At 42.4% G+C, this 26,331-nt stretch overlaps 1 protein-coding gene across 1 annotated transcript; it reads right to left on the reverse strand.

Annotated features, from left to right (window-relative positions):
- Nucleotides 1–4,579: 4,579 nt before the first annotated feature.
- Nucleotides 4,580–25,747, reverse strand: sdc4 (syndecan 4). Its single transcript, NM_001126539.1, is given in 5 exon segments — nt 4,580–4,937; nt 6,103–6,301; nt 6,444–6,514; nt 9,487–9,643; nt 25,536–25,747. Coding segments are annotated over 5 exon segments (618 nt in total). The 5' UTR covers nt 25,593–25,747; the 3' UTR covers nt 4,580–4,803.
- Nucleotides 25,748–26,331: the final 584 nt, after the last annotated feature.

Here is a 26,331-nt window from a genome sequence, read left to right on the forward strand (position 1 = left end):
TACATGAAGCAATAAAGGGATGACTAAGCTAAAACTGGTTGCGTGGAACTGCATGTATCAACATATCAAGGACATGATATAAGAAGCATGCTAAAGGGAATGATCTAGAAAGGTTTAAGAAAAACTATATCTAGAAGAAAATGACCATGTAGTAGATACTGGGGACTAGAGCAGGTCCATGGCTGCATGTGTCGTTTTATTCCTCTTCCTCTCCGTCAAATTTCAGGTTCTGCGTTCCCTCTTCATAGCAAGGTGGGTGGCAACATGGCGTACTTTCTACCAGTTGACCTTAAGGAAGTCACCTGACTGTAACCTTCATCAGGAGATCTTCATGTGCAGTGGTGCTTTAAGGTGAAAATTGTGGTTCCAGGCTACCCCACCCCCCCTTCCCCTCTGCCATATAGTTTAGGCCGTCTTCGTTTAACATTCTGTGGCTTCATTTTACGTTAACTATATGATGTGGCATGTTTGGCATTTATGGGTGTGGCGTGAATACGAATATATGGTATGTAAAATAAAACTTGTTCAGCCATTAGAGCAACTACACCCAGTAACACATCAGATCATGCAGTAGGCTGATGAAAGCCACTTGTTGACTGGTTGCTTCCCAAGTGTCCAGTGTTTGTAAATGATCCCAACTGGATAGCCTGATGCAGGCCTGACCCTTGCCTGCTCAACAGACAAAAGCCCCCTTTCCTGAACCTAAGAACCTCTTGAAACAAGGTGCAGAAGCAGCCAACATTCAAAAGTTTTGCATTTGGAATACGCAGCTGTTGTTTCCAATTCTGTCCCACATGAACTGCCTCTATGACAAACAAGCATGACTAGTAGGGGGCAGGTTATGGAGACCATACCAAATTTTAGAAGATAAAGCTTGTTGTAGAACCCAGGGGAAAGGTTATTGAGACCGTACCAAATCTTAGAACAGGGATCCCCAACCTTTCATACCTGTGAGCAACATTTAAATGGAAAAAATGTTGGGAAGCAACGCAAGTATGAAAAAGGTTCCTGGGGGTACTAATAAGAGCTATTATTGGCTACTTATTAGCCCCTATGTGGACTGGCAGCCTACAGAAGGCTCTATTTGGCATTATACTTGGCTTTTATGCAACCAAAACTTGCCTCCTTACCCGAAATTCAAAAATAAGCACCTGCTTCAAGGCCACTGGGTTGGCAAGCATGTTACTCATGAGCCACTGGTTGGGGATCACTGTCTTAGAAGGTAAAGCTTGTTGTAGAACCCAGGGGAAAGGTTATTGAGACCGTACCAAATCTTAGAAGGTAAAGCTTGTTGTAGAACCCAGGGGAAAGGTTATCGAGACTGTACGAAATGTTAGAAGGTAAAACTTGTTGTAGAACCCAGGAGAAAGGTTATCGAGACAATACCAAGTCTTAGAAGGTAAAACTTGTTATAGAACCCAGGGGAAAGGTTATTATCGAGACCATACCAAATCTTAGAAGGTAAAGCTCGTTGTAGAACCCAGGGGAAAGGTTATCGAGGCCATACCAAATCTTAGAAGGTAAAGCTCGTTGTAGAACCCAAGGGAAAGGTTATCGAGGCCATACCAAAGCTTAGAAGGTAAAGCTCGTTGTAGAACCCAGGGGAAAGGTTATTACCGAGACTATACCAAATCTTAGAAGGTAAAGCTTGTTGTAGAACCCAGGGGAAAGGTTATTACCGAGACTATACCAAATCTTAGAAGGTAAAGCTTGTTGTAGAACCCAGGGGAAAGGTTATTACCAAGACTATACCAAATCTTAGAAGGTAAAGCTTGTTGTAGAACCCAGGGGAAAGGTTATTGAGAACACAGCAAACCTTAGAAGGTAAAGCTTGTTGTAGAACCCAGGGGAAAGGTTATTACCGAGACTATACCAAATCTTAGAAGGTAAAGCTTGTTGTAGAACCCAGGGGAAAGGTTATTACCAAGACTATACCAAATCTTAGAAGGTAAAGCTTGTTGTAGAACCCAGGGGAAAGGTTATTGAGAACACAGCAAACCTTAGAAGGTAAAGCTTGTTGTAGAACCCAGGGGAAAGGTTATTACCGAGACTATACCAAATCTTAGAAGGTAAAGCTTGTTGTAGAACCCAGGGGAAAGGTTATTACCAAGACTATACCAAATCTTAGAAGGTAAAGCTTGTTGTAGAACCCAGGGGAAAGGTTATTGAGAACACAGCAAACCTTAGAAGGTAAAGCTTGTTGTAGAACCCAGGGGAAAGGTTATTGAGAACACAGCAAACCTTAGAAGGTAAAGCTTGTTGTAGAACCCAGGGGAAAGGTTATTACCAAGACTATACCAAATCTTAGAAGGTAAAGCTTGTTGTAGAACCCAGGGGAAAGGTTATTGAGAACACAGCAAACCTTAGAAGGTAAAGCTTGTTGTAGAACCCAGGGGAAAGGTTATTATCGAGACCATACCAAATCTTAGAAGGTAAAGCTTGTTGTAGAACCCAGGGGAAAGGTTATTATCGAGACCATACCAAATCTTAGAAGGTAAAGCTTGTTGTAGAACCCAGGGGAAAGGTTATTATCGAGACCATACCAAATCTTAGAAGGTAAAGCTCGTTTTAGAACCTAGGGAAAAGGTTATCGAGGTCATACCAAATCGTAGAAAGTAAAGCTTGTTGTAGAACCTAGGGGAAAGGTTATCGAGGCCATACCAAATCGTAGAAGGTAAAGCTTGTTGTAGAACCCATTTTCTTATAACGCAAAAGATATAAAAATAGTTGCAGCCATGACCCTGACGTAATGCCAGGGATATCCAATGTCTTCACAACCAATTTCAACCTATCCGCACTCAGGCTTCCATTAAACCTCTCCCCCCCCCCCCCCCCCCCATCGTAGCACCGTGTAGATTGTTCCTACTGTAGCTTTAAACCCTTCATTACAGAAATAAGCACATGCAGCCTTTGTACACAAGAAGATTTAATACCATTGTTTAAAAAATATATATAAATATACAAAACTTTGAAGCACCGATACATATGTTCAGTTAGGAAGCTTTGATTTAACAGTCTCTCTCTTCTCCAAGTGCTCAACCCAATGTACTGAACGGAAGGCAGGAACAGTGTCGACAAATACGGAGATATCGAAATTACACAAAATATAGAATTTTTTGTTTCCATTAACATCAGACCGGGAGCGTAAAATAAACCCTTACCATTCGAGACAGGAAAATATAAATAAGTTTAATAGCTGCTACAGTGACATATTTTACATAGAACATGGTATGGTCAAAGGACAAGATCTACAGAGCAATCTGTTTGCAAAGAAACCTTTTTAAAACAAGAAAAAACAAAACAAAAACACAGGGGTCAGCAATTTGCCACCCTATTTAAAGAAACAGTAACACCAAAAAATAAAAGAGCTTTAAAGTAATAAATATATAATGCACTGTTGCCCTGCACTGGTAAAATTGGTGTGTTTGCTACAGTAACACTACTATAATTTATATAATAAGCTGCTGTGTAGCCATGGGGGCAGCCATTCAATCTGGAAAAAAGGCACAGGTTACATAGCAGATAACAGATAAGTTCTGTAGAATACAATGGTGTTTTATCTGTTATCTGCTATGTGCCTGTGCCTTTTTTCCTTTGAATGGCTGCCTCCATGGCTACATAGCAGCTTATTTATATAAATTATAGTAGACTTTCTGAAGCAAACACACAACTTTTACCAGTGCAGGGCAGCAGCACATTATATTTTAGTTACTTTTATACACTTTCATTTTTTGGTGTTACTGTTCCTTTAAATTAAATGGAAAATAGACCCTCCCCATAGAATGTAAAGGGCAACATAAGCAATATGATCCGCCCTAAACAATCACAATCGGGTTATATTTTCCCATTTAACAAAAATGCCCTTGGGGAAAAAAAAAAAAAAAAAAAAGTGTAGCGCATATTATAGAAGTTAAATTATTAAAAAAGTAGAATTTTATTTAGAAAACAATTTCTACAGACCAGTTATCACAACATTTCTCGTTTTTTTTGTTTTTTTAAAACCGTCTAGTAATCAAAATATAAAATAAAAACTTAACCAACGTGTTTAAGTTCGGTAAATCATTTCGCTATCGAATTCAACTTGACAATCTTTCACAAGATTTTGAAGTTTTCTATTGCTACAGTCCCATTTCCCCTCCCCCCCCGCCCCGCCCCACCCGCCATATGTATGCCAGTTGTACCAAATCATACAATAATATTAAAGAAAAAAAAAATAACAAAAAGGTACCGCTTTCATTCATATGTACAACAGAAAATGTTCCAAACGTAGAGATCGCTGAAATGGGAAAGGATTAGTATCCTGCAACGTTGATACCTTATTTATAGACGAATTCTATGCGTTAGTGTTCGGGGTAAAGTGATTTTTTTTTAATAAACCACTTAAATGTAGTGTACACAATTTCCATTTCCGTTTTACAATATTTTTACGGGTTTTTTTTCGAATTTTTCAGAAGTCCCGGGGGGAGCAGGTAGGTACACTTCAATTCTCAACGGTGACGGCACCAGAAATCTGTAAGTCTCAGCCTCATTAGGGGGGACAAGGGTTTCAATTAAGGATTTAAACATAGGCATCCAAAACTTTTTTTTTTTTTTTTTGGTTTTTTTGTTTTTCTTTTAATTACAGCTTATATTCTATCAAACCGAGTTAAAAGATTTTGTAAAAATCAGGATTCGGATGCAGAAAAAAAAAAAAAAAAAACGCATTCACTGCACACGGAGAAACATTTCTTAGCTATCGAATGCTTTAAAAAAAAAAAAAAAAAACGAAAAAAAGTCCTTTATTGGGTAAGCAGGAGAATTTTCCTATACTTCCATTGTTGAAGTTTTCTTGTAGATGGGTTTCTTGACCAGATCCCCGTTTTGGTTTCTCCTTATTACTAGGAATACAATGAAGGAGACTGCGACGACCAGGCCAACCAACGTGCCGGCAATGATTGCTGAAGGGAAGAGAGGAAAAAGTTATTGTAACAGAGAATAGGGAATCATTTAACCATTAAATAAACCCATTAGGGCTGTTCTGCCCCCAATAAGGGGTAATTATATCTTAGTTGGGATCAAGTACAGGTACTGTTTTATTATTACAGAGAAAAGGGAATCATTTAACCATTAAATAACCCCAATAGGGCTGTTCTGCCCCAATAAGGGGTAATTATATCTTAGTTGGGATCAAGTACAGGTACTGTTTTATTATTACAGAGAAAAGGGAATCATTTAACCATGAAATAAACCCAATAGGGCTGTTCTGCCCCAATAAGGGGTAATTATATCTTAGTTGGGATCAAGTACAGGTACTGTTTTATTATTACAGAGAAAAGGGAATCATTTAACCATTAAATAAACCCAATAGGGCTGTTCTGTCCCAATAAGGGGTAATTATATCTTAGTTGGGATCAAGTACAGGTACTGTTTTATTATTACAGAGAAAAGGGGATCATTTAACCATGAAATAAACCCAATAGGGCTGTTCTGCCCCCAATAAGGGGTAATTATATCTTAGTTGGGATAAATTACAAGTACTGTTTTATTATTACAGAGAAAAGGGAATCATTTAACCATTAAATAACCCCAATAGGGCTGTTCTGCCCCCAATAAGGGGTAATTATATCTTAGTTGGGATCAAGTACAGGTAGTGTTTTATTATTACAGAGAAAAGGGAATCATTTAACCATTAAATAACCCCAATAGGGCTGTTCTGCCCCCAATAAGGGGTAATTATATCTTAGTTGGGATCAAGTACAGGTACTCTTTTATTATTACAGAGAAAAGGGAATCATTTAACCATGAAATAAACCCAATAGGGCTGTTCTGCCCCCAATAAGGGGTAATTATATCTTAGTTGGGATCAAGTACAGGTACTGTTTTATTATTACAGAGAAAAGGGAATCATTTAACCATTAAATAAACCCAATAGGGCTGTTCTGTCCCCAATAAGGGGTAATTATATCTTAGTTTTTAAAAATTTTATTTTTTAAAAATTAGAATTATTTGCTTATAATGGAGCCTATGGGAGATGGCCTTTCCGTAATCCGGAACTTTCTGGATAACGAGTTTCCGGATAAGGGATCCCATACCTGTACTAAATCTGAGCTAAAAAAAACTTACCAGCAATAACTTCTGTTCTTTGGAAAAATCCAGCAGAGCCAGTGCTGGCCATGGAGATTTCATTGGATGGCTCCAAGTTTTTGGGCTTAGTTGGGTACCGAATGTCATTGTCGACTTCGTTGTTTTCGCTGTAGGTGTTATGTTTTGTGCCGCCTTTGGCTATGTCAACGTGTTCAGGAATTTGGTTGCCCAAAGTTGTCTGTGGAAAGATAAAAATATAAATAAATGGCGACTTCTGTTGGTTGGAGAACGGATAAGTAGTCTCGAACCAGCAAATGAATAGATTCAGTTGTACCCCATGCTGGGAATACCCCAACACTAACAAAACACACAATACTTACTGTTTCCTCATCATATTCTTCATCATCATCATCATCATCATTGTCTTCATTGACGTCAATATCATCAGTTTCTAAAGGGAAATAAATATCAGAGCGTTACCTAAAAGGAGCTGTGACTTTTGTAAATAAAAGGTATGCGACCAGTTATCCAGAATGCTCAGGACTTGAGGTTTTCAGGATAGGGATCTCTACATACGTTGGATCTCCATACCTTAAGTCTAATAAAAATTATTCAGAATTTTAAAACTGACTTTCTCTGTAATAATAAAACAGTACCTGTACTTGATCCCAACTAAGATATAATTACCCCTTATTGGGGCAGAACAGCCCTATTGGGTTTATTTAATGGTTATATGATTCCCTTTTCTCTGTAATAATAAAACAGTACCTGTACTTGATCCCAACTAAGATATAATTACCCCTTATTGGGGGCAGAACAGCCCTATTGGGTTTATTTAATGGTTAAATGATTCCCTTTTCTCTGTAATAAAACAGTACCTGTACTTGATCCCAACTAAGATATAATTACCCCTTATTGGGGCAGAACAGCCCTATTGGGTTTATTTAATGGTTAAACGATTCCCTTTTCTCTGTAATAATAAAACAGTACCTGTACTTGATCCCAACTAAGATATAATTACCCCTTATTGGGGGCAGAACAGCCCTATTGGGTTTATTTCATGGTTAAATGATTCCCTTTTCTCTGTAATAATAAACCAGTACCTGTACTTGATCCCAACTAAGATATAATTAATCCTTATTGGGGGCAGAACAGCCCTATTGGGTTTATTTCATGGTTAAATGATTCCCTTTTCTCTGTAATAATAAAACAGTATCTGTACTTGATCCCAACTAAGATATAATTAATCCTTATTGGGGGCAGAACAGCCCTATTGGGTTTATTTCATGGTTAAATGATTCCCTTTTCTCTGTAATAATAAAACAGTACCTGTACTTGATCCCAACTAAGATATAATTAATCCTTATTGGGGGCAGAACAGCCCTATTGGGTTTATTTCATGGTTAAATGATTCCCTTTTCTCTGTAATAATAAAACAGTACCTGTACTTGATCCCAACTAAGATATAATTACCCTTTATTGGGGGCAAAACAATCCTATTGGGTTTAATTAATGTTTTATTGATTTTTTAGTAGACTTAAGGTATGGAGATCCAAATTACGGGAAGACCCCTTATCCGGAATGCCCTTGGTCCTGAGTATTCTGGATAAGGGGTCCTATACCTGTATTTGATTATAACAGGGTCTATGAAAGGTGGTCTTATTATATTATCTGGATAATATGATCTTTATGCTTTATTGATATAGTGCTGTCACATACAACAGTTATTGGAATTCACTGGCTGTAATTGACATATTTTCCTTTACCCCAGCAGAAATAAGCAGTATGGCAGTTCTTACGGATACATTTTTGCATGAACGCAGCTTTCTCGTCATATAGGAAAAAGAAAAAAAACGGAAAAGCCAAAAGCAAACATTATTAGCCCCTCTGCCGCCAGTTAGGCTAGCGTGGGTTGGTATGCGTTTCAGCAAAAAAAAAAAGTCGTTTATTGAAATGAAAGCTACAAAAACAGCTAATAAAGGGCTTATGAAGAACACTGTGTATAAGAGGCAGTTGAGAGACTGGATTCAGCCAGAAATGCACAAGTAACATGTTGTTTAACATACACATTTCTCCTTACTCTAAATTCTTGTTTTTCAAAGCCTCGCCGAGCCACACCTTGTGTGTTTTTCCTACTCGCTAATACAGTAAATCTGCCTCAACACGCTGGGCGGTAATTTGAGAGGCTCCTTCCACTCCTAGGTACATACGAGTGAAAAACAAATCTGTACGTTTAACCGTGTATGCGGATTAGACTGCCGCTCTGATCCTTTCTCAGGCCAGAAACATACACCGCTAAAGCTTATGTCATTATTTCTGTAAGGAGGGAGCGAGTTTGTAGCTGCCGTTTAACGTCAAAACCAGAAGTGGCTTCATCGTATAGATGAACTATGTGACATCTTCAGATTTAATAATAGCCTGACTCTCTAAAGATCTAATAGGCCAGGAAAAAAAACAGTAGTAGAGTTGAAGATGGCTGTAGCCAAACACAACTATGGTGGCAGCCATATCTGAGGCAAAGGGCATTGACTCAAGGGATGAGAACATCATTTTGCCCCTTTATAGGTCCCTGGTAAGGCCTCACCTTGAGTATGGGGGGCAGTTTTGGGATCCAGTCCTTAAGAAGGATATTAATGAGCTGGAGAAAGTGCAGAGACGTGCAACTAAACTGGTAAAGGGGATGGAAGGGTTAAACTGAGGCGAGACGGTCAGGGTTGGGGTTGTTTTCTCTGGAAAAGAGGTGCTTGTGAGGGGACATGATTACTCTGTACAAGTACATTAGAGGGGATTATAGGCAGATGGGGGATGTTCTTTTTTCCCATAAAAACAATCAGCGCACCAGAGGCCCCCCCTTTAGATTAGAGGAACGGAGCTTCCATTTGAAGCAGTGTAGGTGGTTCCTCACGGTGAGGGCAGTGAGGTTGGGGAATGCCCTTCCTAGTGATGGGGTAATGGCAGATTCTGTTAGTGCCTATAAGAGGGGCCTGGATGAATTCTTGAACAATCAGAATATCCAAGGCTATTGTGATACTAATATCTACAGTTAGTATTAGTGGCTGTATATATAGTTTATGTATGTGAGTGTATAGATTGGTAGGTGTGGGTTGTGGGTGCTGGGTTTACTTGGATGGGTTGAACTTGATGGACTCTGGTCTTTTTTCAACCCTATGTAACTATGTAAAGGGTGCCATTACCATCTTGCCCTACTGTCACTGCCACGTTGCTCCATTTCTCCTGCTACAAGTCCTTCTCTGGAGCGTAATAATAATTGGAACCAGTGGCAGTTACACTTTAAGCAAACTTCCTAGTTACATGCGTGGCCAAACTAGTCAGAAGGCCGAAAGGTAAATACTAAAAACATTTTTCATGCTTTTGAGTCACTTCAAGTCAGTGTATTCAGGTTGGACATGTAGGACTTCATACCGTGTTCTCCTGAACCGGAGTAATCTTCATCGTTGTCCGATTCGGAGTCGATATCATAGTCGTCTTCTTCGTCATCATCAAAGTCCCCTTCAGGGAAAGAGCCAGACGATTCATACTCAAGCATACTCGTGGGGTCCATTGTTTCAGTCTCCCTTATCTAAGCAACAAAATTAAAAAAGGACAAGTTTAAAGATAAAGAGTTTGTAAATTCTGAAAGCCTCCGCCCCAAACAAAGGGTAACAGGCGATGTAATGAAAATATGGAACAATGGGAAATACCAGATTAGTCATTCATCTACTTTTCAGAGACGTGAGAACTCCAACAAAATGGAATACACCTAGACAGACAGAGGAAAAGCCCCAAATTTTTCTCTTTGACAAGTGACTAATGCGTCTCTGGCCTCTAGCACTGAAGTCTAAAGGAGGGTCCATTAGAATTTGGGTCCTCAGACATGGGGAGATTGAGGCTCAACCAAGGCTGAAGGTATCAGCAACAGCAGTCAAAACCCCTATGCCATTCCTTTTATCTCTGCCCTTTCCCTTCACTACCGGAAGAGGGGTTAATAAAGTATCAGATATTTCTCTTAGTCTGGGCCGGTTTAATTCTCAAGGAGATTTTATTTCAATACCAATGTGTTTTTCTTCCCTTTGACTGCTCTTTGAGGCAGAACTCCACCTTCTTCACAGACCTCATCTTACGAAAATCTCTCTGGCGAAGCCACAAGTACAATAACTTGCTAAAGAGCACAAAAGATCCCGACACAAGAGAGGGCTATTTTTATTACATGAGAGAAAGGTGGGGCAAAAGAGCCACGGATGGACAGGCCACGCTTATTTCCTTTATATAAAAGCAGTTTAGGGGTTCAGTGCCTACAGGTGCAAGCACAAAAACATTTAACGCATTTCTGACCTACGCTATTCTTGGCCTGATGCTAAAAATACGTACGCGTAATTCAGTTTACGTCACAAAAGAACAAACAGTTTACTTAGGTGGGTTAAAAAAAAAAAAGAAAGACACGAAAGCCACCATTACAGGACGTCAGGTTATTTAGGAAATATTGTACCCCCAATTGTACCCCAAAGTCACAGAAGAGCTCCATAACAACTTTATATAGGTCATGGAATGCCACACTGTAAGTGACCATGGACTTCTCCCACTTACAGTATGATCTGACTGTATTACAAAGAAGTAGATCAATGTAGCTTACCCATGTTTGCCTACAGAGCAGTTGTTTTTATGGCTACTGCTGTGAGTTCCCCCCATGTAGTCAATCATTTATGTTCCAAAGTTTCTCTTTGACTGATCCCATAGCATGAATTTCCAGTGTGTTACATGATATTTAAGAAGCAGTGTTTACTCCCCGTTTCTTTTAGGTTGAAGACACACGGATCTACTAATAGCAGTTACTAAACTCCAGAAAATAAAACGCCATAGAGAATACTGAGAATTGCCTCTGCTAAAACACATGGAGAGACAATTATCAGTAATCGTCTATTTTAGTAAACACGACGAGTAGCTGCTACTAGTAGCTCCATGTGTCTCCACCCTTAAACAGGGAAAAAAACAAGCTTGAAAATACTTACGGCTTATGCAACTGATCTACTAAAATACTACAATCTCTTGCTGCCTACAAACAAGTCTAACGAGTTAACCAATGGTAAACATAATGATAATGGTTTCACCATTAGGGACATTAAGCTTACATCTTGAACATTTCAATGGTTATCTAAACCAGTTATCATGTAGTTAATAAGTCAACTAATTAACTCCAGAACACTCAAGGTTGGATTTTTACAAGCAAAGTCATTTAGCGACCCGAGATATACAAAAATACTGTACATGGACAGTGAGCAGCCACAAACACAACAAACATGATAAATTATAAATTGTTATTTGCCAAGGCTTATAATGAAGAAAAAAATGTCGTTTGTATAACTTTAAAGTGTTCTGCAAAGAGTTTTCTTTTAACTATGTGTAATCAGAAAGGGTAATATTTAACTTATCTCATCGATAAAAACTGTACTCAACCTAGCAAGGTCAATAAAAGTCTATGGGATGTGAAATTGAGATTTGAAATTTCTTCATTCCTTCTCACCATGCACAGACGTTGGCAGGATGGAGATGGCTCTACATGGGCCGAAGGACTATGTGCTCTGTGGGCTGGAAGACCAAGTGTGAAAAGGATGACATTTCTGCCCCTACAAGGGCAGATAAGCTGCCGAATCGGTCCAAGGGACCGATATCGGCAGCTACAACTGGCCCGTGTATGGGGACCTATACACAGGCAAGCATTGGCTAGCAAATCAGAAGTCCAATGTGCTCAAAACATCCATACTAGATATACATACAGCTCATAGGGACTCATTTATCAGACTGGGCAAACTTTCAGTCTCTTGATGGCAACGACAACAGCACCAAGATATAAACATATGACTGGATCAGTCCCACTATGAGGTTGGCATAGACCTGAAAAACGGTTGACCAGGACAAGCAAGCCCATATTCTGTGTAGGGACAGCCAAACTGAACTATTATTACTTCTTGGCCTTGTACCTTTCTAGGTTGTGAATTCATATAAGGCAGTGATCCCCAACCAGTGGCTCAGGGGCAACATGTTGCTCACCAACCCCTTGGATGTTGCTCCCAGTGGCCTCAAAGCAGGTGCTCAATTTTGAATTCCGGACTTGGGGGCAAGTTTTTGTTGCATAAAAACCAGATGTACTGCCAAACAGAGCCTCCTGTAGGCTGCCAATCCACATAGAAGCTACCTAATAGCCATTCATAGCCCTTATTTGGCACCCCCTTGAACCTTTTTCATGCTTGTGTTGCTCTCCAACTTGTTTTACTTTTGAATGTGGCTCACAGGTAAAAAAAGGTTGGGGACCCCGGATATAAGGCAATGTCTGTTTATTTTCCTATCTTAAAGTGAGCTACGGCTGGCAGTGCCAAGTGGTATCTTTAAGGTTTGATTTGGGTGAGGGAACTAATAATTGTTCGGGGTAATACCCTTTTAAAAATCAATGACAACATACAAATGTTAGCACAATGGTTTTTCTATAAGCCCTTTGTAATAAGGCCACTTTGTTGTTCCGGCTACCTGGCCAAGTCTCTTTACCCTTGGCTGGCCATGTGATCTTTTTGTTGAATGTGCCTTTGGGATGCCTGGAAAAGCACAATGTATAGAGGCTTTAGAATGGGAGAACAATGTGCAAGCACTAGTCATTCTGCTGCAAACTTGAAAGACAAAAGAGCTGGAGTTTTTGTATTTTTATATCCTTTTTTTCCCAAGGTCTGCAACCCAAACTATCCCAAGATCCGGTGACACTGAACACTCAATTTTAGGCCCTAAATGATTAATAAATGCAAAAAAAAGTGTATAATATACAAACATACACATTTTGTAGTATTAGGAGAGAAAGGCTTCAAGTTGCCTTAGTGCCCCATTGTGATTAGGAAAAAGCCTATCGGATTCCTCGGAATAGCAAAATGTATGTACGACTTTAAAATGGAGCAGCCTCAGTTGCAGCTATGGCTTTAATGTGTGTTGCCTTGAGCAAAAAAAAAAAAAAAAAAAAAAACAAAAACCACACATAACATAAGATTTTTTCTTAACCCGTCACACACCAAAACAGTTTACCATGTCCCTAAATTCCCCCAATTTTTTCCACAATTAACTATTAGGTCAAGAAGAAAAAGGGTATAAGAGTCTACATGATATAAGTAATAATTCAAGATAGTTATATCCACAATTCACGCTTATGCTGGACACCGAAGGTACAGCAGGGGTTAACGGTAGGCACACAAAATTCCTAGCACCACTTAAGAGCAAAAGCCATAAATGGAAGGAGAAAGTGGAATTTTTGTTTTATCCTCGGATGTTGAAACTCCGGTGCCTCCATACATGGAAACGGCAGATCCTGTATTGTTGTGGAAAGAACCGCTATTGGCAGAGAATTTTCTAAGCACTTATCAAGCCCCTGGTTATAAATCTTATGGGAATCATGTCACACATTGTACACGGCTGTGAAACACGCTGGCATTAATAATACGTGTGTCTCAGATTGTTCTCAGGAAGCAGATATTTCAGAAATGTCTCTGGGATGGGGGAGTGATGCTAAAGTGCAAAGGGCCACAACAGCCCATAGTGCACACACAAAAAAAAAAAGCGAAGTTCGTTATTATGAAATTGCAAACAGTCTCCCAGACTGAAGCAGATTGTGCAAAACGTTTACAGACATTACTGTCCCAATCTATTCAGCATTACACTACAGTGTAACACCAAGTGTGGCAATACGGGAAACTTTTGGTATTTTCATCCAACTTCATTGTGAAGATCATTAGTTAGAACGCCACCAAAACAAACATCGCCCATCACCGTCGCTGACCTTCTCAAGATCTAAAGAGGTCACTGCCTAATAAATGGAATGGAATTGTCTACCAGGCAAGGTTGTCTTAAGGTGGCCATACACGTTAAGATCTGCCCGCTTGGTGAGGTCGCCAAGGGAGCGGATCTTCTCCCGATATCCCCGCCTACGGGTGGAGGATATCGGGAAACTGTAGGCTAATTCGATTGTTTGGCCCTGGGGCCAAATGATCGAATTCTAACGGCGGCAATGGCACAGTCAGTTTAGGGACCGCATCAACGTGCCAATGCGGTCCTCGATCCGACTGAATCTTTTAACCTGCCTGATCGATATCTGCCCAATTTCAGGCCAGATATCGATCGGGTATGGGCGTCGTTTCTGCCCCTACATGGGCCTATAAGCTGGCGAATCGGTCCAAGGGACCTTTAGCCTTCAAAAAAAGGCTTAGCCATCTTGGAGAACTACTTATTTGTAAATATTTTAAAAAGGGCTACCCTGAAAAAAAAGCTATAAATAATATCGTAATGGGTGCAGATATGTATGTGATTTGGTGTCCTTGCAATTTTGCTGTGGGTTAACTTACATATGAACCACCAAAATGGGCTGTTTGATCTAATTCAGTGATCCCCAACCAGTGGCTCGTGAGGAACATGTTGCTCACCACCCCTTTGATGTTGCTCCCAGTGGCCACAAAGTAGGTGCCATTTTTACATTTCTGGCTTGGAGGCAAGTTTTGGAAGCCCAGAGACACCGTTTTAGTCAAAGAAGATCCTCCAATTAGTCAACATGAGACCAAATAGCCAATCACAGTCCTTATTTGGCATCCGTAAATAACTTTTTTCATGCTTGCGTAGTTTACCAACACTTTTAACATGAGGCTCACAAATAAAGGTTGTGGATGTCTGGTCTGATTTAAACCGATACCCAGTCGGCACTTTTATTGCCAACTGCCTGATCCCAATGCGCAGGGATGGGTTGATTGTTTATGAGGCTTTAAAGATAACCATCTTGATGGAGCAGGGTGTTAAATGAGAGTCATCTACAATTACATGGTTTTGCTTATACAGATGGGCTTTTTCCTCTTTAGCCAGACAGGAAGCTGCTTTTAAACCAACGGATCAATCCATATTAGGATGAATCTGTGCTTGCCGAGGAAATTACTTTTTCCTGCCTGTTTAAAAATGGGCTCCAAATTGCTTGTCCCTACATGCCATCACAGGAAACGCACTTAAGAGCCCATTAACACATTTCAATCTAATCTAGATGCATTCCACTCATCTCTGCAGCCTCCCACCCTTATATTTAATCTCGGCAGGCTATGCGGTCATGTCTTCAATCACATAATTAAATTCAGTGAACAATATACAGAGCAAGCAATGAAGACAAGATAATAAATGAGCGGTGCAGGGATGTGGCACATTGGCTAGGGTAATGTGATAAGATTTTAGTGCGATCACTGGCAGATCAGTTCAGAAACATATCTGATAAGGAAAATACGCAAGTGGACTGATAAATGCAACAAATCAGATTATCTGTCAACAACTGCAACTGGCTAAACTGGGACCTGGGAAAAGTTGCACCTAACAACAAAAAAGCCAGGAGTAGCTATGGCTCTTCCTCTATTCATGTTCATGGGAAATAAATATATAGCACATTACTAAGGCTTTGTATTGAATTGCATTATCTTATGCCAGGCAATGCTGGGAAAGCAAATGTGGCCCATCCTTTAGACTGTAGGCGGAGTCGCCTTTACATTTGATGCCCTCGCATGTGCCGATAGGGGTCACTGATCAAAAAGAACTTGGGTTTGGAAGCATCAAGTGATATTGTTGTTCTCAGCTTGGAATGATGTATCTTTGGTCAGTCACAAGCGTGGTAACTGGATAAGTCACTTTGTATGCAGAGATCAAAGAGAAGATAGACAAATACACTATATGGCCATACTAGGTGTTCACCACAATTGCCTTTTACTCACAGCAGGTTTCTTCCAGTTGGAAACTGGGCATTGCTCTGCTCGAGTTATTTGGCAAGCCTGAAACATGGGACCAAAAAGGCCAAACTCTCTCCCTCCATTGGCTTGCTTTGGGACAATAATGACAGATACAGAGCTCTAGAGCAGTAAGAAATGACCTGCAGCATGGAGGAGAACCTTTGATCAGGATTACAAGGCAGAGGAGAGTGCGTGTGTGTAACTGGTGATTTAAACTCTTCCACAAACCCAGAAGTAACAGTCACGTGTTTAACTGGTGAAATAGCTACACCTTCCTCCACGAATGCAAAGGGGACAAGCAAAATATGCCTTGAGTACACAGCAGAACAGGTAGAACCTGTAGTCGGATTACATTTTGTTCAAATGGAATTAAGGCTGCCAGTGTGGCAGTTGGCTAGTATCTGTTGTCACAAACATGGGAGTTCAAGAAAGAGATTTGCTTGCTACAGTAGGACCTGGCCTGAATGTGTTTAGATAGGAGGTGAGAAGTGTAAGTAGGAAGACCTGTGATTAGACGTAAACATTTCTTAACATGCCCTATGGTGGCAGTCAGATGGACAACTTGCAAGCAGTTGCTGGAGGCACTATTTACTGTGCTACAGGATTATTTTTTGCCAGGTCTATACATTCAAATGAACTATTTGAGCTCTGGCAATGCTCAAGGTCCAGCCAACTGTTTAAAAGCAAGCCGTAAGTTCCAAAATAGGACAGAGTTTGACCATTTTGCATGAAAGCCCAGTTGATGAATGGGACAATAAAAGCGGTCTGCACATACACGGTCACTGCTACGCCATCTGTCCCTTCAGTTTGTGGCTTCTGTAGAGAATCAGTCAGTTTAGGGCCACTATAAGTCTCCTACTAACTCCAGCAATGCAAATGTGAATGTTTGCCTGCCCTCGACACAGGAGAGAAAACCTAATGCAACCAGCTTGTATCCACAGCCCCACAATAGAGACAGGGCCACCTTGAATTTATCCTTATCCAAATTAATTTGACATCTTACCTTTTTATTTTAGTACAGCGATCCCCAACCAGTGGCTCAGGGGCAACATGTTGCTCACCAACCCCTTGGATGTTGCTCTCAGTGCCCCCAAACCAGGGAGTTATTTTTGAATTCCTGACTTGGGGGCAAGTTTTGGTTGAATAAAAACAAGATTTCCGACCAAATAAAGCCCCTGTAAGCTGATAGGGTGCATAGAGGCCCCTAATAGCCAATCACAGCACTTATTTGGCTCCTCCATGAACTTTTATGGTGCTTGTGTTGCTCCCCAAGTCTTTTTACATTTGACTGTGGCTCACGAGTAAGGTTGGGGATCCCTGTTTTACTAGATACATATAAGAAAAAATAAACAGCTTTTGCTGGGAACACATACAGGCAACCTCATCAACCTCAAGCCATCAAAACTTTGACATTTAGCAGAATTTGTTTTTTTTTTTCACGATTGTTCCTTTACGTAAAGAAAACGTCCATTTATCAACACAAGGGCTAAGAAGTTAATCCTGAATCCTGTAACCTTGGTGAGCTCATAAAGGTGCCTGAGCAGCTCGACAGACTGTGTTGTTAAACCTTAACAGTGAAGTTGTAAACGTGATAACGACTGAAAACAGAACAAAATACACCTGTGGCAACAAAGCTCAGCGGGACAATAGGCCCCATTCTTAGTCACGCTGAGCTGGAACAATGGAACATGTTGGTACGGCATTGTGGTTGAGAAGCCTGCAGGAGAAAAAAGATGGGAGGGATAAGTAGTTGGCCTCCCAGTAAACATCTAAACCTCGGCTCCCAGTGTTAATATGGCCTTTATCAAAAGAAATGGGCAGGGCATTTTATTCCGAAGCCATGTGGACAAACACATGAGAATAATTAGCCCGAAAAGCCAATGCCCTTGAGTGCAATGTCAATGTTTCAGGATGCAAATGAAGGCCAAACAGGCCCTGTTGGTCTGCCAGGTCTACAGATACACCAAACAAATATTACACAAGTCACATATCACAACCTTTCAAAAAGTCAGCTCATGTTTGGAGGGAGGGCACATTTAGCATGAGGGCTTTTTTTTAAATAAGAAATATGTAGCTGCCATTAGGCATTAGTTTTGAAGGGTGTGAATAAACAGAGGTACCAAATCTGCACTAAAACGGCTTAAACTAGTGACGTACATGGATCAATCTGTATTGTATGAAACTAGTGTCAGTGTAGCACATGTGAAAACTAGAAATTACACTGTTTGGTATTTGATACTAATGGCATACATACATGGTTGAACATAAACTTTGTTTAGAACACAGTGGCAAAGCTCAACTATGCACTGACCACCTTCTCCACAAAAAACAACTGGAACCATGAACATGCAAGTCTGGCCCATAAACCCAAACATGTGCCATCCCACATCCACCTACAGACAGTACCGATCACTTGAGGACCTCGTCTTAAGGTGCCCATACACGTTAAGATCCGCTCGCTTGGCGGAACGAGCCAATGCAGTCCCCGATCCGACTAAATCTTTTAACCTGCCCGATCAATATCTGCCCAATTTCAGGCCAGATATCGGTCGGGCATGGCCGTCATTTCTGCCCCTACACGGGCCGATAAGCTGCCAAATCAGTCCAAGGGACCGACATCGACAGCTACAATCGGCCCGTGTATGGCCACCTTTATACCGGATTGACCCAACTATGTAACAATGGAAGCCATCATCTGACCAAAACTTCTCATCGGACATTTCTTTTAAACATAAGAATAGGGAAGGTCACATCTCCCTAGCCAGCTGGAGCAGTTTTATTATGAAGGGTGCTTCTAGGGCAGGGGTCCCCAAACCTTTTTACCCATGAACCACATTCAAATGTAAAAAAAAGTTGGAGAGCAACACAAACATGCCATAAGTTTGTGGGGGTGCCAACTATGGGCTGTGATTGAATATTGGTAGCCACTATGTGGACTGGCAGCCCTACAGAAGGCTCTGTTTGGTAGTACCCCTGGTTTTTATTCAACCAAAACTTTCCCCCAAGTCAGGAATTCAAAAATAACTCCCTGGTTTGGGGGCACTGAGAGCAACATCCAAGGGGTTGGGCATCAACATGTTGCCCCTGAGCCACTGGTTGGAGGTATCTGTTCTAAGGGGACAAGGTACCAGTTCCTGCTAATATTTTGGACATGCAGAACATTGAAGAAAATAAACCCCCCTCTTTCTACTTAATAGAGCGTACTCGATCACCCTTGTTATTCAGAAGAACTGCATTGTATTACCTCTAAACTGCTTTATCTCTGCCTGAAGAATGCACCAACTGAACCTTTCCCCCCCCCCCCCCCCCCATACAGAGATTAGGAAATTCCTAAGCAGATCAAGAATTCCGCCTGTCTCTCTTACAAGATATTCATGAGGAATTAAGAAACCGCTTTTTTCCTCCTTCAAGGATATGCCCCCCCTACCATTATCCCCAGAGGAAGAATCTCATAATAACAAGGTCCGGATGTTGTGCAAAAATGGTAAAAAAAAAAAAACAACAAAAAACAGGATTAGGTGTAAATAGCCGGAGTGCAACTGAAATCCACCTGGAATATGGACACCCATCACTACAATATTGCAGGCAGCAAGGAACTGTGCAGAGGTAGAACAAAGGAACTTTAGGAAGGAAAGTGTTCCGTCCAAAAACATGTTACCCAGGCCCTGGGATGAATAATACGGCAGCTGTTCTGGGGCTAAGGAGATCTGTCGTGCACATGTGAACGTTCCATGTGGGAGGTGGGGATGGGTGAAACAACAAGCAGTGATTCAAAGCAAAGTTTAGTCACGATCGGCATGAGTCAAAAGTGAGTCAATGCACCGTATGGGGCTACGAGAAGCATGCTGGCAAATGTTTGCCCTCTACCTTCATCAAGTTATGGTGGCAGTGTGGCTCACTTCAAACCTGACCACTGTGTGCAGGAACTGTGCCAGCGATATATGGACTGGTCTGTTTACTGCAGGGATCCCCAAACTTTTAAACTCACGAGCCACACTCAGATGTAAAGAGTTTTAGTGAGCCACACAAGCATGAAAAATGTTCTTTGGGGAAGCCAAATAAGGGCTGTGATTGGCTATTTGGTAGCCCCATGTGGACTGTTGGTGGCTCTGCTTGTAGTAAAACTGTCTCTGTGCTTCCAAAACTTGTCTCCAAGCCAGAAATGTAAAAATGGCACCTACTTTGAGGCTACTGGGAGCAACATCAAAGGGGGTGGTGAGCAACATGTTGCCCCTGAGCCACTGGTTGGGGATCACTGGTCTGTGGAATTGTGCCAGCAGCCTTTGCCATACACCTGAGGCTTAATTCTGAAGCAGTAAACCTTTAATGGCTCCAGGATATTTGCCTAAGCCGGTTTTAAAATAATATACATCATTTTACATAAACATATAGCCTCCCCCACCTCGCACTGAATTGTCCTCTCCCTTTTGTTCCACAGGCCAACAACGTCAGTTCAACCACAAGCGATCGAGTTGCACTTCTTTTGTAACCCCTGGGATTCTTACCTTTCCAGACACAAATGACCGAAGGCAAGTCATATAATATATATGACACAGATCACATGCCTTTCATGACAGCAGAGAAATGACGGGCAGAAGATCAGATTTTACAGGCCCTGACGCTTTAATGGATGCAGAGCTCTTCTAGAGAAAGGGGAACATAATCTGCCTCTACCTGGAGGCTAGACTGACAGATCAGAGAGTTTCTGCCTATATGACCATCTATGAGGATCAGTTATACCCCACACACAATACGAATTCAATATGGGCCTGTAGCTGGCCAAACCAATACGGATTGTGTATGCTTTACGGATATACATACATGCTCCCAGATCTACGTTACACGGATATTGCTTGGTTAGTCAATCGGCTGCTTCCAAGGGAAAGCAAAGGAAGGCCAATGCCCCACACAACACTTGTTTGGTATCTGTCCAAATCAATGTATATGGTACAGGCTCAGCAAGTTTATGGCTACCTTAAACAAAAAATGTGCCCAGTAATGAGCCACGTTTTCTAAACGCCTAGCGCTGTACCACTGAACCTATAATTAGGGCAACAATCATCATTTCAGGCTTTGAAAAGAGATGATCAAACGGGTCGAAGCTTTGTATAAAGGGAAAATGTGATCAGCGCTGTAACTGGAATTAACCGGGCCTGCCCTCCATTACCCCCACCCCAAAAAGCATCATTTATATGTAAATCAGACTGGTGAAAAGAAACAATCACCCAGAAGGGGCCTCTCTCTATTTTTCTTTTTTTGAACTGGCAAACTGACTTTGCAAGCCCTGCTGTTGTTTTGAACTATGGTCAAAAGGAGCAGTGGAGCATACAGCTGGTCGGAATTGTAACGCGCCTCGTCTCTGCACATCACTGCACCCCCTGCCCCCCCAAAAAAAATGTGTTACCCACAGATGCCAACAGAGGTTGAACTTGGAAAGGAATAACTACTGGTTGCAAATACCTTCAGACTGAGATAGTTGAGTTGGTATTCTGCTCTTGTGAGATTAAAACTTCCAGGCACAAAGTGATTTTTGTACAATAAAGCCAAAGTTTTCTGGCTGTGGGATAGCAGGTATAGTAGGGAGAGATGGTGCCTATAGTAGCAGTGGGATAATAGTCTCTGGGAAGGGACTGGGGCTGTGGGATAGCAGGTATAGTAGGGAGAGATGGTGCCTATAGTAGCAGTGGGATAATAGCCTCTGGGAAGGGACTGGGGCTGTGGGATAGCAGGTATAGTAGGGAGAGATGGTGCCTATAGTAGCAGTGGGGGGATAATAGCATCTGGGAAGGGACTGTGGCTGTGGGATAGCAGGTATAGTAGGGAGAGATGGTGCCTATAGTAGCAGTGGGGGGATAATAGCATCTGGGAAGGGACTGTGGCTGTGGGATAGCAGGTATAGTAGGGAGAGATGGTGCCTATAGTAGCAGTCGGGGGGTAATAGCCTCTGGGAAGGGACTGGGGCTGTGGGATAGCAGGTATAGTAGGGAGAGATGGTGCCTATAGTAGCAGTGGGATAATAGCCTCTGGGAAGGGACTGGGGCTGTGGGATAGCAGGTATAGTAGGGAGAGATGGTGCCTATAGTAGCAGTGGGATAATAGCCTCTGGGAAGGGACTGGGGCTGTGGGATAGCAGGTATAGTAGGGAGAGATGGTGCCTATAGTAGCAGTGGGATAATAGCCTCTGGGAAGGGACTGGAGCTGTGGGATAGCAGGTATAGTAGGGAGAGATGGTGCCTATAGTAGCAGTGGGATAATAGCCTCTGCGAAGGGACTGTGGCTGTGGGATAGCAGGTATAGTAGGGAGAGATGGTGCCTATAGTAGCAGTGGGGGGGATAATAGCCTCTGGGAAGGGACTGGGGCTGTGGGATAGCAGGTATAGTAGGGAGAGGTGGTGCCTATAGTAGCAGTGGGGGGATAATAGCCTCTGGGAAGGGACTGGGGCTGTGGGATAGCAGGTATAGTAGGGAGAGATGGTGCCTATAGTAGCAGTGGGATAATAGCCTCTGGGAAGGGACTGGGGCTGTGGGATAGCAGGTATAGTAGGGAGAGATGGTGCCTATAGTAGCAGTGGGGGGATAATAGCCTCTGGGAAGGGACTGGGGCTGTGGGATAGCAGGTATAGTAGGGAGAGATGGTGCCTATAGTAGCAGTAGGGGGATAATAGCCTCTGGGAAGGGACTGGGACTGTGGGATAGCAGGTATAGTAGGGAGAGGTGGTGCCTATAGTAGCAGTGGGATAATAGCCTCTGGGAAGGGACTGTGGCTGTGGGACAAAGGCTTAGATAGTTCTAATGACTTATAGCTTAAACCACAGTGGTCTCACTTTGGGGCTGGATTATTATTAAAAAACAAAAAAAATGATATACAGTCCAGAGTCTTTTGGCAGGCTAGGGGCCAAAATATATCTTTTTGGAGGACCACATCACTAACTGAGACAACATGCAGCTGGAATATAAAAGTAGAAGCAGCACGCTGAGACCGAGCGGATAAAAGGGGAAGGAAGCCCATTTTTGGATATTCATGGAAAAGGAGGGGGAAAAAAAAAAAGGTTCTGCACGTGACTTTACACAATACACAAAAAACCCGTGTTGCAACACTAATCTACCATGACGTATAGACAGACATCAAAGCCAAATGACTGGAGGCATCTGGGAGGGGAGGTGACGTTACTTATTCACACCCCTTGGATCCTAAATCCTCCTATTTTTGGAATGGGGGGGGGGGGGAGAGAGTTTGGCAAACTATTGAGATGATAAAGAAAATTCTAGAATTCCTCTACTATAGAAAAAGTGTTTTATACACTATACAAGGGTCGCTTAATCCCCCCCTGAATCACCACCACTCCCATAATCCTCAGATAGCTATTCTACTAAAAAGTTACTCAACAACCAGAAGGCAACAAACATGGAAGTACTGGTAGAAATACAACTCCCATCATCCTCTGCTAGCTTGCTGAAGAGGACTCAGGAGAAGAAGCGGCAGCTAATGGTTTGTTCATCCATCGGCACATCTGGGCATCTATCTTGTAAGCGTTCCAGCTTGTAACACTCAAGTATGAGGGGAAGGAGCAGCTGCATTTTGGAGATGTTTATGCTCCCAGCTTCCTCCTCTTTTCCTGTTTTTCCAAGGCTCATTTTACATGGATAGAGAGAGGAGAGAGCGGGGGAATTCTACAGCCGGAACTGGGAACATCTGCTAATACGGAGTCACCAGGTCACCTCATTCTGTAGGACAATGCAATGATGCTGAGCTTCTGAGACATTCCTCTGTCACCCCCTCTATAGTCACTGCCCATAATGGAACTCAATTCCTCAGTGTAGGAAGGCTGAGCCATGGAATTCTCAAAGCGTTCCAGAACTAGAACATGGACGGATGACCAACACCAGAGGTGTCCATACAAAACCTATAGATATGGCGCCATGAGTAAGCAACTCGGCTATGTATAGAAATGTAAATGGCGGGTGATCTTTGCCCAAAGTAATTTCAGTTCACTATAATAAAGTTGTGATTCCAATAGTGTTGCCTATGGGAAAGCAGCTTTGGGGGGTGTGTTAACTGCGTAAGAAATCCCATATAAGTTTGTGTACTGTTTACATCCCCACCCCCTCAATGCCATTTAACAGCTAAGTGTGTATTCCCTTAAACAGTCCTGTGAAGTCAAATACTGGGAAAGATAATTAGGAAGAAAATCAAATAGACAACTCCCACCCCCCCCCCCCCAACAATACGATAATTGTCCCATTCAGACGTCACCTTCTACTTTTTCCCCCCAGACAGGGTGGGGGGTAAAGGGATTGGAGAATAAAAAGAGGTGGGGGGTGGTTAAAAAAAAAAAATGTGTTTGGAAAGAAATTTATCCACAGCTCATTAGCCGAGTGAATTACGTCTGCAGGAAAAGGTGCTGGAATCCCCAACACAACAATGGGACGGGTCAAAGTTCCACTTCTCACACTGAGGGACGAAAAGCCACCAGAGAGACTCGGTTTGGCCACAGACGTCCCTGGGCTTTAGATATTGACCACAGCCTTATTAATGCCTACAGCTCCCAGGCTGGTTCTGCAACATATTTATACCTCCGAGTCAACACAAAAACCCAATGACGCGTCTACTTCATGGTCACATTCTCCAAGTCCAACGTGGGAGCTTCTAATTCCCCATGTAGACAACTCAAACCCCCTTAGTAACCACCAACCCAGTAATAATCAATGTATCCTAAGTATCTCATGTCCACCCTGTGGCCCTATGTATTACAGGAAAGCTTGGGGGGTCAGGGAAGAGGGTTCATATCGTAATGGGAATGTTGTAATAAAGAATACAGGAGAGGGGGCAAAGAACAATATGGAATGTGGGCACCAGTACTATAAGCTTGGGGGCATCTGATGTAATAGAGAATGAGCGCACAGCCGTATGGGGAGGAGGAGGAGGTACATTGGCTGTAGAATATGAGCTACACGGGCTTGGGAAAGGTACATGATGTAATAGGGAACGTGGCCAACTTCAAAATGTGTTGGGGGGGGAGGCATATACTGCCCAAGGGATTGTGGCTAACAGAATTATGGGCTTGGGATGGGGGCAGTTATAATATAGATTGGAGGGGGCACATAATATACTAAGGAATGTGGAAAGGGGGGGGTATATACTGCCCAAGGGATTGTGGCTAACAGAATTATGGGCTTGGGATGGGGGGCAGTTATAATACAGGTTGGAGGGGGCACATACTGTACTAAGGAATGTGGAAGGGGGGGTATATGATGTAATATGAAACAGCAGCAGCTACATTATAGCTTGTGGGGTATAAAGTAAGGCAAATATGAACAAACTATCATGTTATACCATGTAATGTGGGACCCAGGCAATGAAGGGTTAGGGGTAAATACAACACCCCCCCTGTAGCTCAGTGCAGCAACTGCAGGCAGGTAAATCCTAGAGAGCAGAGGGAGGGGGCAGTTTCCCTATGGAGCAGCCGGGCTCCTGGCTCCCATTCACCCCCCGACTCAGGCTCCCATTCACCCCCCGACTCAGGCTCCCATTCCCCCCCCGACTCAGGCTCCCATTCACCCCCCGACTCAGGCTGCGCAGGAATGCGAGTAATGTGACCGGGGGGGCTCCATAGCACATGGGCTTACACAAACTCACCCCCCCCCCAACTCCCCCAAACAATGCACCAAACTTCCCCCAGTGAATCAATCACTTACCGACTCGGCTGCGACTGCGGACAGCACCAGGGCGATAACCAGCAGGATCTGATTCATGATTGTAGACGACTAGTCGGTAGCTCCCAAGTAAATGTATGAGAAATCCCCAGATCCGATCTCTTGGCAGAACAGTGCTGAATAACCCTCAGTCAGTAATGAGCTGAATAACCCCCAAGCAGTCAGTAATATGGCGAATAACCCCCAAGCAGTCAGTAATGCGCTTCGCTTCAGCTCCGGATCGCTCTGTCTTCCAGCAACTTTCAGCCCCAGCGCTCTAATAGCTTCAAAGCTTCGCCCCTCCCCTCAGTCTCCTCTTCCCCCGCCCCCTGGCCCTTACCGGAATCTCCCTTCATTCACATTAAAGGGGAAATGACATAAAGGAGCTGATTGGATGGAAATTCTTTCTGGCTTTGCGGGCATTCCCCGCAGTCGCTCGGCGCAACTTGGCAGCAGCGTTTTCTTACGTCATTAGAAATGGGATTTTGTGACGTTTAGGAAGTGAAATTCTTTTATCATTAGAAACATGGTAACAAAAAGGGAAAGGGAGAAACATTGAACAAGGGAAATTGAACTTTCTTCTCTTTGTGGGGGGAGCCCTGCAATAGACTATGGGGCCCATTCATTAAACCTCAACACTTAGGGGCACATTTACTAATCCACGAATCCGAATCCCGAATGGGAAAAAATCGGATTGGAAACGAACATTTTGCGACTTTTTTGTATTTTTTGCGATTTTTTCGTCACCGTAGCCGTTACGACTTGCGCGAATTGTCGCGACTTTTTCATAGCCACTATG

This window comes from Xenopus tropicalis, chromosome 10 (assembly GCF_000004195.4).
Source record: "Xenopus tropicalis strain Nigerian chromosome 10, UCB_Xtro_10.0, whole genome shotgun sequence".
NCBI lineage: Eukaryota > Metazoa > Chordata > Amphibia > Anura > Pipidae > Xenopus > Xenopus tropicalis.